The 15,737-nt window shown below is 36.9% G+C and overlaps 2 protein-coding genes across 2 annotated transcripts; both read left to right on the top strand.

The window, feature by feature from the left end:
• Nucleotides 1-5,605: 5,605 nt before the first annotated feature.
• Nucleotides 5,606-6,529, top strand: LOC107296571 (olfactory receptor 14A16-like). The gene has a single exon (XM_015825902.2). The coding sequence runs from the start codon at nucleotides 5,618-5,620 to the stop codon at nucleotides 6,527-6,529; it is 912 nt and encodes a 303-aa protein (XP_015681388.1). The 5' UTR covers nucleotides 5,606-5,617.
• Nucleotides 6,530-14,244: 7,715 nt separating this feature from the next.
• LOC107296570 (olfactory receptor 14A16-like) lies at nucleotides 14,245-15,159 on the top strand. The gene has a single exon (XM_015825901.1). It carries the CDS (start codon nucleotides 14,245-14,247, stop codon nucleotides 15,157-15,159), a length of 915 nt encoding a protein of 304 aa, XP_015681387.1.
• Nucleotides 15,160-15,737: the final 578 nt, after the last annotated feature.

Raw genomic sequence — 15,737 nt, 5'->3', positions numbered from 1 at the left:
GCCGATGGCATTTGATTATTCTTATCCAAATATTCCAATAAGTTCAAAATTTGTCTAATATTATACTTCATATATCTTCCAGATATAAAACCAGTCTGATCATCATGTATATAATATTGCAATATCTGCATCAGTCTATTAGCCAAAATTTTTGCAAAAATTTTATAATCCACATTCAACAAAGAAATAGGTCTGTAATCCTTAAGTTCCAAGATATCTTTCTCATCCTTCGGTATCAAAGATATAAAGGCTCCTGTCCACGACTGTGGTATTTGTTCTCCCAACATAATTCTATTGAATAATACTTTTAAAGGTTGAATCAGTTCAGCTGACAAAGATTTATAATAGATTGCTGTCAGACCATCCATGCCAGGAGCTTTGCCAGTTTTCAGTTGTTTAATTGCATTTAAAATTTCATCTGCAGTAATCTCTTCATTCATCAATTTCTGTTGTTCTGGTGTAAGTTTATATATGGGTGAAAATTGTAAGTATTTATCAATGTCCTCAATTTTTGTAGACCCAGCAGCATATAAGTGTGAGTAGAAATCTGTAAACGCTTTCTTAATCAGTTCATGTTGATATATCTCGTGGCCCTTAACCACAACTTTAGATATAAGTCTAGCTTTCTGTCTCTTGCGTAATTGGTAGGCCAACCATCTCCCTGGCTTATTTGCATTAGCAAATGTATTATGTTTAATATACTTCAAATTGGTGGCCACCTGATCAGCAATTAAAATATTAAATTGATCCTTAAGTAATTTAATAGAAGCCTTCAAATTAGTATCTGTTGGCCGCTGGGATAATAATTTTTCTTTAATCCCAATTTCTTTTTCCAAGTTTAGTCTACTCTGTATTTGCTTACGTTTGTGTGCATTATTCATAGAAATTAACAGACCCCTCGAATAAGCCTTACTTGCATCCCAGACAGTGTATATAGGGGTTCCCTTGTGCAGGTTAAGTTGAAAAAACTCCTCCATATAGTCCTTCAAAACTTTAAGCTTCTCCTTGTGATTAAACAAATTTTCATTTATTCTCCAGGATTTCCTTTTTTTATATTGACCTATATCTATCCATACCATACTGTGATCTGACAAGGTTCTAGGAAAAATTTTTTTTTATTACAGTCAGTAAGCAAATCAGTTGATAACAAAACAAAATCAATCCTTGAGAAAGACTCATGTCTATGAGAGAAGAAGGTAAAATCACGTTCATTCATATGTTGTGATCTCCAAACATCCACCAGCTCCAAATCTTCCATCATCGCAAAAAAAGACTTAGGGAGTCTGGAAAGGGCCACATCCCTAGAAGTTGTCTTTTTATCTTTTAAAGTGTCAGGTACTCCATTCCAGTCCCCCATAAAAATCAAAGAATTATAATCCAAAGCCACAATCTTCTGATGTAATTGTCTATAAAATAATTTTTGAGATGCCAGTTGATTGGGAGCATAAACCCCCACTATTAAACACTTTCTTCCATTTAAATTTATTTCCACAAGTAAAAATCTTCCTTCTTTATCAGCTTCTTTTAAAATAGGTGAAAGATGTTTTTTTATATATAAAGCAACCCCAGCTTTCTTCTTTAAGGCAGGTGCAACAAACAAATCTCCAAGCTTGGCATTTAGCAGTAATTTCTGGTCTTTAACCACAATATGAGTCTCTTGTAAGCATGTAATATCATTGTTAAAGTGTCTTAAGTAATGAAAAATCTTACGTCTTTTGTGGGGGGTGTTGAGTCCCCCCACATTCCAAGATGAAATCTTAAACATTTGCTGATTTCAGTCCTATGGCAATGCTTGAAGCATAAGACTTAACGAAGATCTTAGGTCGAGCACCACCTACTGGCTCTGAAGTGGCAGGTGGTGAACTCTCAGCTGTTTGGCGGGCTGTCAGTTGTTCCTTCTCCTTGCGTCTGTGAGCTGCACGGGTCACTCTTTGTTCTTTTCCATTATCCTTTGAACGCCCATTTACATCCTTAGCGCCGGAAGTGGAAGGGAGGTCCACAATCGAATGCTCAACCATATCAGCCTTTTGAGGTGTAATTGGACACTCCGCTTGTAACACAGACACCATAAATTCTTTCGCCTTTTTAATCGAATTAATTCTGTAACGCCTACCAGCCACTGTTACAATTATGCCCACTGGTACATCCCATCTAAAGATTATTTGCCTATTCTTAAACTCCTGCGCCAGGAAAGCATAATCTCATCGCGCTTTGAGCATTTTCGCTGAGATTTCTTTTAAAAGAATAATATCTTGATTTAAAATCTTGAATCTTTGTTGAAAAAAAAGCTGCATTATTTCATTCCATCTTGATTTTCTTGTAAAGTAAACGACCACGTCTCTTGGCAGTTGTTTCTGGCGAGCGATCCACAAATTTACCCTGAAAACACGTTCAATCTCTCCATGAATTTCATGCCCACAAGCCAGGGCATTCATGAATGCTTCTGGAATTATTTCCCTTAAATTCTCTTTTGGATCCTCAGCCAATCCACGGATACGAATTGCATACTCCATATCACGAAATTGTGCAATCAAAACATCACCCTTAACATTTTCCAAACTCTCCTCCATCGAATCCAATCTTTGTTCACTCGCTTCAGCCTTCTGTTCATTTTCCTCCACCCTTTCGGCCACTCCATCCACATATTCAGCCAAGCCTTGAAAAGCAGTTGTCACATTCACCCGAAAGCCCTCATGTTTCTGTACTAATTCTTGTTGGTGGTGTATTAATTGGTCAATCTTATTTTCAATTTTAGCATCCATTTTTTGAAACATCTCTGTCATTTGAAACATAAAATCCTGTAGTTCTTTACCAGAGGGCGGCGGGGGTGAAGAAGATGGCGGGGGTGGAGGGTGTGAGACCGGCTTAGGAATTGGTTGAAGCAGCTGAGAAGTCGGAGATGAATTTGGTTTTGCAGTTGTTGGCACCATTCTTCTCGAAGCCATATTAACAATATTAAAATTTCAATCTATATGAGAGTCTTTTAAGCAATTAGTCCAAGGCAGATAGTGAAAGTGTTGAAAGTAACAAAAGTTCCAAACCGGAAATCACTTTCACTTCTTCTCGCTAGAAAGTATCATCCATCGCCATTTTAAGTTCACTTTAGCACAATCCAACCCAAGTATAGGGAAGATCAAAATAGCTCAAGTCAGAGTAAGGTCCAAAGTAAAGAACAAACTTCCAGGGTCGGTTTGTCTGCGTATAGTCACTCACAGTTAAATTTAAGTTGCAGCGGTGGCGGCGGCTTCTAGCTTCGCCGAAGTGAAGGCGTCCTGGATTGCAGAGGGTCCTCGGGGCTCCAGAGGAGTTCTAACCTACATCGTCCAGATCGGACGACTCGGGAACTCAACTCCTACCCCGGGCAGCTCACCGATCCCCTTATGCCCAGGGGAAGGGTCTCAAGCCGTTTGACAGCTAATGCTCGCTGTCAAAACGGCTTTTACGCGAAAACAGGCGGGAGGCAGCTACAGCTGCGTCCGACGAGGTCGCCTGCTCACCGGAAGTCCCAGAAAACAAAAATTATTAACCAACAGAACTGAGGATATGTATACTAATTTTCTAAAAATTTTCTAAACTCTCTTTCTAAATCTTATTTGCTATGTTTCTTCTATGAGTTTTCTTATTGATTTCTATGGATTTACTGTATTACTTATTATAGCTATTTTAAGGTCTCAATAGGCTTACATTATACCTCATTCCCTGAGCCTTGTTTTAGGTCTGCATTTGTAGTATACTCAAGCAGTGCAATGGACCCTAGAAAGGGGCGTGGCTTGGAATATAGCAATGAACTATCATCTTGCTTGTTTAATTCCACTGGTTTCTATGGTGTTATTGCAATTTGTTTCATAGGTTTCTATGGGGTTTTTTGAACTTCTTTTCTTCCTCTTCCCTTTATATTTTCCAAAAGACTTGACTTTTTCACTCCTGTGTTAATGGTCTGGGCTTAATTAACCCAATTCTTAGCTGTTCCCCTCACTGTGGTGTGCAGAATAGAGGGTGGGATTTCTTAAAAGCTGGAGATAAAAGAGAATCCCAAGAGATGAAACATGGTTCAGGGAGTTCCTCTCACCTGATTCATGTTTCACCTCTCACAGTTTTGAGTGCTGGAATCACTGCAGCCTCTATTCTGTTAACATTATTCTGAGATATTGTTATGTTATGGGATAACTACTACAGGAGTAATTGGAGGTAGCTATAGAGTTATTAATGGCTAATTATGTTAACAAGCACATAGAAGTTAGTTTTATTTCAGTTTGGTAATTATGTTAATAGGCACACAAAAGTCAGATTTATTTTGGTTTGCTAATTATCTTAAGAATCATACAGAAGTCAGTTTTATTTTGGTCTACAGGACTCTTGGGGAGAAAAAAATATGTAATAAACGCTCAGAAGATTCTCTTAACCTGCAGATAGCTGTTTCACTATATGAAAATGAGATGAATTGTAGGAAAATTAGCATCAGTAAAGTAAGTTCAAATTTGTCTGAATATCAATAAAAGAAATAGATATTTAGAATATTTCTAAATGTCTTTTCAATTTCAAAATTAAAGTATTGTTGAAAATGTGAATCCACGTTTTTCAAAGAAGTACTGAGATTGTCAGAGTTCATATTTGTAATAGGCTGCATCTCATTTTGTAGCCAAACTCTCCTGGAGGGAGTAGAAGTTTTCTAATTGATGGCAGACTGCCTTTTCAAATTGAGCTATCACTTTTCCTCTGATTGTTGAAAAGAGGGATTTATTAATTCATTCTGCCAATATCTTATTTTTAAAAATATTTTCCAGTGTGTTTATTATGTATAATACCAGCTAGTGAATATCAAGATAAGAGTTACATTGTAAGTAAAGTAAATTTCTTCTATTTAATTATATATCATTAAATGCATGTTTAGGAATATAGTATTTATGTATTAGATTTAGAGCTTATTATACCATTTTCTTTTTCTTTTCTTTTGTCAAATAGCTGTTAAGGCAATTAAAAAGATTTCCATCTGACTGTCACATAAAAAAACACAAACACACACATGCACACACAGACACACAAACATTGTAATTTCTAGACTCAAGATTTCCAAGGAAAAGAAAAACAATGTAAATCTGGAAAATAAATATAACAATAAATTGCTCTATTGTTATATTTATTTGTAAGATTTACATTGTTTTTCTTCTAGAAGCATAAAGCACATCCTCCAATCACAAATCTGTATTGGGGGGCGGGGAACGACGACAGATTTTGACTGATCCAAATATTCCCAGTAAACCTCCAGGGTTAAAAGTAGACTTTAACAGGGTTTTCCTAATCATAGGCAATCCTTTTGATCAGGGCATGAAATAACCAAACTGGAAGTATGAAAGAATGGAAAATATAAGGTTGGTGGTTGGTTATTTAGTACAGGTGGATTACAAATGGATAGAAATTAACAAGAGAGTATTCTAATACTCTAATATGCCCATCCTAAGTTTATTTTTTCCCATGGTCTGTTTCTCTCTTCATTCTGTTCATGCTTTATATTTCTTTCTGTTTTCTGTTCTCACCACATATCAAAATGCCATTTCCAATATTTTATCTAACTGCATCTCCCTCCTTTGTTTCCTTGCAGCTTTGTCCTAAATGAAACATGAGGAATCAAACCATTTCTTACTTTTTGCTGCTGGAATTCTCAAAAAATCAGCATATGCAGATTTTATATTTCCTCTTGTTCTTTGTATTATATCTGGCAATTGTAGCAACAAATCTTCTAATCATCACTACAGTAACTTTGGATCATCAACTGCACAGGCCCATGTACTTCTTTCTCTTGAATTTGGCTCTGCAGGACATAGGCTCTGTTTCGGTCATTGTCCCCAAATCCATGATAAATTCTCTCATGGACACCAGACTCATCTCTTACTTTGGTTGTGTTGCTCAAGTCTTTCTCTTTATGTCATTTGGAGCTTCTGATTTTTTTCTCCTGACAGTCATGGCATATGACCGGTATGTTGCCATTTGCCATCCACTGCACTATGAGACATTGATGAACTTGAAAGCTTGCACTGGAATAATAATTCTAGTGTGGATTATAAGTCTCCTATATGGAATGTTGCATACCACTGGAACTTTTTCAATCTTTTTTTGTTCTAATGTTGTCAACCAATTTTTCTGTGAAATTCCACAACTGCTAAAACTATCTTGCTCTGGTTTCAATTTACTTGAGGTTGGAATAATTGTGGTCAGTGTCATTGCTGGACTAGGTTGTTTTACTTTCATTATCATATCTTATGCAGTGATCTTTAGGGCAGTGTTACGAATCCCTTCTGAAGAAGGAAAGCAAAAGGCCTTATCCACTTGTCTTCCTCACCTTGTTGTAGTGTCTATGTTACTTTTAACTGGGATTTTTGCATATCTGAGATCTCCTGCTGAAAGCCCATCTTACATGGATTTTGGATTGACTGTTCTGTATTCACTTCTTCCACCCCTGTTCAACCCAATCATTTATAGCATGAGAAATAAGAATATCAAATATGTCCTGTCTAAACTGTGGAGATTCTGAAAAAAATATTTTAAGATTACTTTTATTCTGGTCATCACAATTTTGCATTTTCCTGGCTATTCCTTTAAATCTCTGAATACAGGTGTATGTTAAAAAGGAATGTGCGAGAATCAATTCCATTGAATACATGGGAGACAATTTGGGTTAGAAATGTAAAATTTACTCAAGCTCAAAACTTAAGAGAAAATTTTTATAAAATGTTTTATAGGTGGCATTTGGATCCTCAAAAATTGTCCTGCATGTATCCTAATCTACAGCCAAGTGTTGGAGATGTGGAAATTTAGATGCAACTTATTTTCATATTTGGTGGGCATGCAGGGAAATAAAAGTATTTTGGATTAAGATTTGGTGGAATATTCAAAACATTTTTAAGAAAAAGATAAACTTTGCACCGCAGATATTTTTGTTAGGTATTATCGAAGATTTGGATGTTAAAGAAATGAATTTGATGTTGAATCTTATAACAGCTGCAAGATTATTGGTAGCTCAATATTGGAAGACGGATCGTCTGCCTACTATAGAAGAATGGTCACTTAAAGTGTCAAATTTAGCAGAAATGGCCAAGATTTCTGCTTATGTGAAGGATCATTCACAAGAAAGATATATCTCGGTTTGGAGAATATGGATAGATTATATTCAGAATAAATATGGGACTAAAAAGTTCCATTTGGTTTTTGAGTAAATTTCAGAGTATCACTATTGTCAATACTTCATAATAGTTTATTTTTTGTTATTTTTAATTATTATTATGATATTATTATTTGTTCATTATTGTGTTTAACTTTAATTTATTTAAATTTATGTTAAAAGGGAGTTAAAGTGTTTTATAGATTTGGTAACTTAATAGTTGGTTAATGTTAGTTAAATTATGATTATTATATTGTTAACCCTGTGAACAGCTCTGGGAAGTGGGGTGGAGGGGGGGTTTTGGGGTGGAGGGGGATTATATTGTAATTTTTTTTATAAAACTTTTAATAAAAAAAGACATAGTTGGGATGCAGGCACCCTTTAAATCCAGAGGAATTGCAGAAGTCAAGAAGTTACTCAGCAAACATTCTGCATCCCTAATTGTTGTTAATGCACTTTAAATGTGGTTGATTGGCAGCCTCTTGAATTTTGCTGAAGTACCAGGATATAGTACAATTGTGCAAAGCAAGTGTAATTGTGAAGTTGTTTAAACTATGTGGCCTATTTTTCCCTGTGCTTTCTGAATAAAATGGCTCCCCCTGCAATACTTGCATATAATATGACAAAACTTTAGCTTTTCCAAGAATTATCTCCTTAAATGATCATTTTATCAAACACTTTGATATTTAGTTTTGTTCTGTCAGCCTTAACTCCTTCCAACTGCCTGGAAAAATCACTGCATTTTCTTGCCAAGATTTTTCAGAAGGGGTTTGCCATTTTCTCCTTCCTAGAACTGTGAGAGTGAGTGAGTGGTCCAAGTCACCCATCTGACTTTGCTCCTACAGCTGTACTGTGTCCTGGTTTCTAGTGTGGTGCCTTAAGCACCACACCAAACAGATTCTCGCTCATTTTAGCTTAAGAATATTCTTTCTTTCCTTGCTTTGGCAAAACCAGACACTTGGCAGGATGGGCAGGATGAGTGAGCTCATTCTGTCTTCCATAACATTTTTGTAACCACAACAATATGAAAAAGCAAGAAGTCAATTTCATAATAGACCATCATACCCTGTTTTCCTGAAAATAGGACTAGAATTTATATATTTTTTGCCTCCAAAAGAGGCACCAGGTCTTATTTTCAGGGGATGTCTTACCCACTTACCTTAGAACTGACACAGCCAGGCCTCCCATGCCCCGACACCTGCCTTGCCTTGCCAGCCCACTTCTTCTGAGGTCGCTCACCGCCATTCATGTGCATCGGCCCCAGCCTCCATTTTGCCAGCAGAGGCATTAAAGAAAGGCCTCTGCAGTTGAGAAATGAGCTCCAGATTGACGTATGTGGTATCCCCTGTCCTCCATTTTGCTGTCAGATGCCTTCACCTCTGATAGTGAAAAGGAAGCCAGGGAATGCTGTGCACATCAATCCTGAGCTCGTTTCCTGACTCCAGAGCCTTTCCTGAAGGCCTATGATGGCAAAACAGAGGCTGGAGGTGATGCACAAGAGAGGCGATGAGTGGACGCAGAAGAAGTGGGAAAGCAAGGCAAAGCAGGTATCAGGGGTGAGGGAAGCCTGGCTGTAACTGTCTTAAGGTAAGTGGGTGTGGGGCCTGTGGGGCAGCTCCATCCCCCTATTCCTGCCCCCATTCCTACCCTAGCTTGATTTTTACCCATGCACCTCACCCACCTCGTGCAACGAGGTGCAATGGAGTGGGTGGGGTCTTAAGTAGGGCTTATTTTGGGGATAGGGCTTATATTGGGCACACATGTAAAAATCAAGCTAGGGCTTATTTTTGGGATAGGTATTATTTTCAGGAAAACACAGTATAAACTTACAGTAATCTCAATTGAAAGAGATAAGATATCCTCTATTTTCTAATACCTGAAGAAATGAGTATAAATAGATGTATTCCAGAATATTTTGGTAAAATTTGCTTGAGAACTGTTTTATCCCAGCTGCTAATATGGTATACTAAAAGGTTTATATAGGTTTTGTGTTATCTATGCTACCAACTGTCCAATACATTTTAAAATTTATTTCAGGTAAATGTACATAAGAACATATATTTAAATAAACAAAGGACAAATATGTTGAGGGTCAATGTAAGAATATTTTGGAAAGATGTCATATGCATACTGGAATCACCTAGATAATATCAGTACCTTTTTTGAGTCTGAGGGGCTTTCGGCTAAAGGATATGCCATTTTCTTCTATATTTATATTCCTGTATTGAATGTCCCCTTCTTATTTTCTTGCCTTGATATTTCTTGTCCACATTATATTTTGCAGATATAGTTATTAATTTGCTCTGCTTTATTCAATAAAGACTTTCAACATTTACTTAACTTGTGTGGGTATTATATTCTAATTCATGAACACCGTGTTTAGATTTTTGTGTAGCATAATAAAATGAGACTTTCAAGAGTCTTTCTAATGGCCACTCTCTCTTGAGATATCGAGGACCCTGGGATGGAAACTAAAAATCTGAAATTTATACAGAAAACAAAAGCTTTGGAGTTATGCAAAGATTCCCCACGCTCCTTATTCAGCAAGTAAGAGGAAAAAGCAAGCAGGTTAGCTCAGAATGGACTGTAAACTTTTAGACCTTTTCAATATAGGAAATCAAAATATGTCACTAAATTCCTCAAAGTACAATGTTCATTTGCATATACTTTACTCTGCCTCATAGTTATGGCATATCATTACCCATGCTGTAATACAGAATCTTACTCTGAATTTGAGGAAGTGTCAGCCTTTTGAGATAGGTCAATCAAGAAATCAGCTCCTCATGTTTAATTGGAATTATACCTTCATAGTCACAAAAGACTGATTGTGTTTTCTTTTCCCTCATTTTTATACAGAAGAAAATTAGCTTGGAGACTTTTTTTTATGCTGTTCTCATTTCCTAGGTGTAAAGATCATTTTTGATATTGTTGCTGCATAGCTTTTCAACTGATTTCGGGTATCATGTTAAAGCATGTTTTGTTTAAGCATGTTTTGTAAAATAGGCGGAAGATAAAGGTTCAATCCAAAATAGGAACAAGTAAGAAATGAGGTTGATCAGAACCATTAAAAACTGGTAGACCTGAAACTCTCTTGAGATAATCAAGATTTCTAAGAAAGACATCTCTGTCCAATGAAAGGAGACTTGCAGTTCCATAAAAGGCAATCCTTTTCATATATCAATGTAAGATTTTAGTATATATGCTACTTATGTGTGGCATCAAAATACTGATGTACTGACTTTATCAATCTGACCACACTTACCCCCCCCCCCATAATAATAGTGTAGCCTTCCTTTCTACTGACTTACAGGAGCATAAGAATCTTATACTTTCTATTCTGCACTCCCAAATGGATGTTCATTCTTTTTCTCATTTTCCAGTGATGGCTTTTATTCTTTCAGCCCAGCAAAAACTACTGAATTGCTAGATTCAGTTAGAAAGGGGGGTTGGTCAACTTACCTATCTGCCTCTAGAGATATTCTTACTGTGCATTTTTCTTAGATATTTTGTGATTATACTTTATAATTGTTGCAAATATTCTTTACTTAAATAAATGAGCCTGCAAAGACGAAGTGAGGAAAGCTAAGGCTCAAAATGAATTAAAGCTTGCAACCAAAGTCAAAAATAACAAAAAAAGCTTCTTTCAACATGTAAAAAACAAGAAAAAAGTGAAGGAAACAATTGGTCCATTAGTGGGTGAAAGTGACAAGAAGGTGACAAGCAACAGGGAGAAAGCAGAACTATTTAACTCATTTTTCGCATCTGTCTTTACACAAAGGGAAAAAACAGACCAACCTATTAAAAATAGTGCCATAAAAAACAAAATAGAAATACAAGTTAAGATAGGCAAGAAAATGGTAAGTGAACACCTGTCCAGCTTAGACGAGTTCAAATCACAAGAACCAGATGGATTACACCTCAAGGTTCCTAAGGAACTGGCAGATGTGATCTCAGAACCACTGAACTATATTTTTCAGAGATCCTGGAGCACTGGGGAACTACCAGAGGACTGGAAAAGAGCTGATGTAGTTCCCACCTTCAAAAAAGGGGGAAAAAGGGACCCAGGAAATTACAGACTTATCAACCTGATCTCAATACCTGGGAAGATTCTGGAAAGATAATGAAACAACGAATCAGCGAACACCTAGAGGCAAACAAAGTCATTACTAAAAGTCAACACGGGTTTGTCAAAAACAGATCATGCCAGACAAATCTTATTGCATTCTTTGACCAAGTGACAAAATTAGTGGACCAGAGGAATGCTGTGGATATAATTTACTTGGACTTCAGTAAGGCATTTGACAAAGTAGACCACAACCTACTACTTGAGAAGATAGAAAAATGCGGGTTAGACAGCATCACTACCAGATGGATCTGTAGCTGGCTGACCGGCCGTACTCAGCATGTGGTCCTCAATGGAACCACATCTACATGGAGGGAAGTGTGTAGTGGGGTGCCCCAGGGCTCTATTCTGGGCCCAGTGCTCTTCAACATCTTCATCAACGATCTGGATGAGGGGATAGATGGGGAACTCATCAAATTTGCAGACGACACCAAGACGGCAGGAATAGCCAACACTCCAGAAGACAGGCTTAGGATATAGGAGGATCTGGACAGACTTGAACACTGAGCGCTATCTAACAAAATGAAATTCAATGGTGAAAAAAGTAAGGTTCTATATTTAGGCAAGAAAAAACAAATGTACAGGTATAGTATAGGGGGTATCTTGCTCAATAGTAGTAACTGTGAGAGGGATCTCAGAGACCTAGTGGACAATCATTTAAATATGAGCCAGCAGTGTGCTGCAGCTGCCAAATAAGCCAACACAGTGCTAGGCTGCATTAACAGAGGGATAGAATCAAGATCACGTGAAGTATTAATACCACTTTACAATGCCTTGGTAAGGCCACACTGGAATACTGCATCCAGTTTTGGTCACCACGATGTAAAAAAGATGTTGAGACTCTAGAAAGAGTACAGAGAAGAGCAACAAAGATGATTAGGGGACTGGAGGCTAAAACATATGAGGAACGGTTGCTGGAATTGGGTATGTCTAGTTTAACAAAGAGAAGGACGAGGGGGGACATGATAGCAGTGTTCCAATATCTCAGTAGCTGCCACAAAGAAGAGAAAGTCAAGCTATTTTCCAAAGTGCCTGAGGGCAGGACAAGAAGCAACAGATGGAAACTAATCAAGGAGAGAAGCAACCTAGAACTAAGGAGAAACTTCCTGACGGTTAGAACCATTAACCAATGTAACAACCTGCCTCCAGAAGTGGTGAATGCTCCAACATTGGAAGTTTTTAAGAAGAGACTGGACAGCCATCTGTCCGAAATGATGCAGGGTTTCCTGCCTGAGCAGGGGGTTGGACTCGATGACCTCCAAGGTCCCTTCCAACTTTATTATTATTATTATTGGCATTCCACCAGGATTCTATGGGTTTTCTGATATTTCTTTTTGCCTTTCCCCCTTATAATTGGCAGAATTATTATCCACCACTAGGTATGTGGACATATCTAGCCAAGGTCAAGCTCTTCCCCTGCCTGTAGCATGCAGAAAGCTGGAAATAAAAGAGAATCACAAATGATGATTCTCACTTGATTGTGTTTCATCTCTCACAATTTAAACTTTTGTTAATAATCGGAAATATTATTATTGTATGTGATATGATAACAGGTCCTAGAGGAAACTGTTGTGTTCATTATGACAAATTATGTTTATGAACACACAGAAGTCAGCTTCATTTACATTTGTTAACTGTGTTAATAAGCACAGAGAAGTCAGTTTCATTTTGGTGTACAAGTCTCTTGAGGGAAATAAACAAAGATTAATATAGATTCAAAATAGAAATAACTATGACTGCAGATAGATATTTCACTACATGAAAATTAGTGGGACAGCATTTACTTAACAGGAAAGAAAGATTTGGAGAGATTTTTGTGTAGACTTTAAATAATGAATTAACTACATATTTAACATTGGTACCTTTTTCTCATGATAATTATAAAGAATAAAAACAGTTATAGTTTGCAGAAATTTGTTCCAAATTTTCCTCATGAACTGATCACTAATTGGTGAATTAGCATTGGCAAAGTCATCTCATCATCTAACTGTACATGAATAAAAAAATGCATGGTAAGATTCCCAAAACTTTTTATTTCTCTGTTGTTAAAATAAGTTAAATATTATTGTTGAAAATGTGCGTACATAGCATTCAACATTGTTTAAAAAAAATGCTGAGATGTCAGAGTTCAAAGGTGCAATAGGTTGTGTCTCACTTTCTGTCAAAACTCCACTACAGACATTATTGGTTTGTACTGGATGGGAGACTGCCTTTTCAAACTGAGTTTTCATTTCCTTCTGATTGTTGGATAAGGAAATTTATTAATTTATTCTGCTATTATTTGAGACCCTTTGATTAAATGTATATAACAGTGATATAATTGTTTAAATACATGTTTAATAATCTTGTATTTATGTATTGGTTTATAAGCTTTTTATGCTATTATTTTAGAATAATATCTGGTGGGGAAATTGAGAAAAAAAACATTGCCATCACTTACATAAATACACACACAGAGAGAAATTATACAAAGAGGAAATGTCTGCTCTTAAGATTTTCAAGTAAGAGATATAGTAAATTATTTTTATATTTATTGGCTAGATTTACATTACCTTTCTTCTAGAAGCACAAAGCACCAGACATTGGAATTCTCCAATTTTCCTACACGAGCACAATGGATAATTGGATGGATCCAATTATTATGAGTAATGTTTTTATTGATGAAAATAGATCTGAACCAACTTTATTCTACTCCTAACCAATGCTTTTGATCAGAACATGAGATAACATAATTGAAAAGAGGAAAGAAGGAAAAATGTGATGTTCGTGGTTGGTCCTTTAGTACAGATGGGTAAAAATGCAAAAGAGTGTGTTCTAATATCCCCATCCTATATCTCTGTTTTTCATTACATTTCTTGATTTTTCTATTCTCACCACATATCAAAATGCCATCTCCAAAATTTTATCTAACTGAATTTTCCTCCTTTATTTTCTTGCAGTTATGCCAGCTTTGTCATAAATAAATATGGAGAATCAAACCACAGTGCCTTACTTTCTGCTGCTGGAATTCTCAAAAAATCAGCATATGCAGCTTTTACATTTTTTATTGTTCTCTGTGTTATATCTGGCAACTGTAACAGCAAATATTCTCATCATCTCTGCAATTGCTTTTGACCACCGACTGCAAAGCCCCATGTACTTCTTTCTTATGAATTTGGCTCTACAGGACCTGGGCATTGTTTCAGTCATTGTGCCCAAATCCATGATAAATTCTCTCATGGATACCAGACACATCTCTTACTTTGGTTGTGTTGCTCAAATCTTTCTCTTTATGTCATTTGAAGCTTCTGATTTCTCCCTCCTGACAGTGATGGCATATGATCGGTATGTTGCCATTTGCCACCCACTGCACTATGAGATGGTGATGAGCTGGAAATACTGTACTGAAATCATAATTCTAGTGTGGGTTACAGGCCTCCTCTATGGAATGTTGCATACCACTGGCACGTTTTCCATCCTTTTTTGTTCTAATGTTGTTAATCAATTCTTCTGTGAAATTCCACAATTACTAAAACTATCCTGCTCTGGATTAAATCTACTTGAGTTTGGAATTCTTGTGGCCGGTTTCATTGTTGGATTTGGTTGTTTTACTTTTATAGTTGTATCTTATGCATTGATATTTAAGGCAGTGTTTAGAATCCCTTCTGAACAAGGAAGGCAAAAAGCCTTATCTACCTGTATTCCCCACCTCACAGTAGTGTCTATATTATTATTAAATGGATGCCTTGCCTATCTGAGACCTGCCTCTAACACACCATCTTACTTAGATATTGGGTTGACTGTTCTGTATGCCCTCCTTCCACCTCTGTTCAATCCAATCATCTATAGCATGAGAAATAAGAATATCAAATGTGTCCTTTCTCAACTGTGGAGATTTTGATCAATTCTTTTAATGTTGTTTATAGTCTCTTCACCATAAGTTTTTTTTTTAATTTTCCTGTCTTTTGTTTTACTTCTGTGAATAAAAGAATATCTATAAAGGGATAGTTGTTGTTGTTGTTAATTGCAAAGTCGTGTCCGACCCATCACGACGCCATGGACAACATCCCTCCAGGTCTTCCTGTCCTCTACCATCTTCTGGAGTCCATTTAAGTTCACGCCTACTGCTTCAGTGACTCCATCCAGCCACCCCATTCTCTGTCGTCCCCTTCTTCTATTGCCCTCGATCTTTCCCAGCATTAGGCCCTTCTCCAGTGAGTCCTTCCTTCTCATTAGGTGGCCAAAGTATTTGAGTTTCAATTTCAGGATCTGGCCTTCTAAAGAGCAGTCAGTGTTGATCTCTTCTAGGACTGACTGGTTTGAACGCCTTGCAGTCCAAGGGACTCGCAGGAGTCTTCTCCAGCACCATAGTTCAAAGGCCTCAATTCTTTGTTGCTCAGCCTTTCTTATGGTCCAACTTTCACATCCATACATTGCAACTGGGAAAACCATGGCCTTGACTAAACGCACTTTTGTTGG

The sequence above is a fragment of the Protobothrops mucrosquamatus genome, unplaced genomic scaffold (assembly GCF_001527695.2).
Source record: "Protobothrops mucrosquamatus isolate PMUCROS unplaced genomic scaffold, P.Mucros_1.0 scaffold2875, whole genome shotgun sequence".
Taxonomy (NCBI): domain Eukaryota; kingdom Metazoa; phylum Chordata; class Lepidosauria; order Squamata; family Viperidae; genus Protobothrops; species Protobothrops mucrosquamatus.
This window is presented reverse-complemented; position numbering and strand designations above follow the sequence as displayed.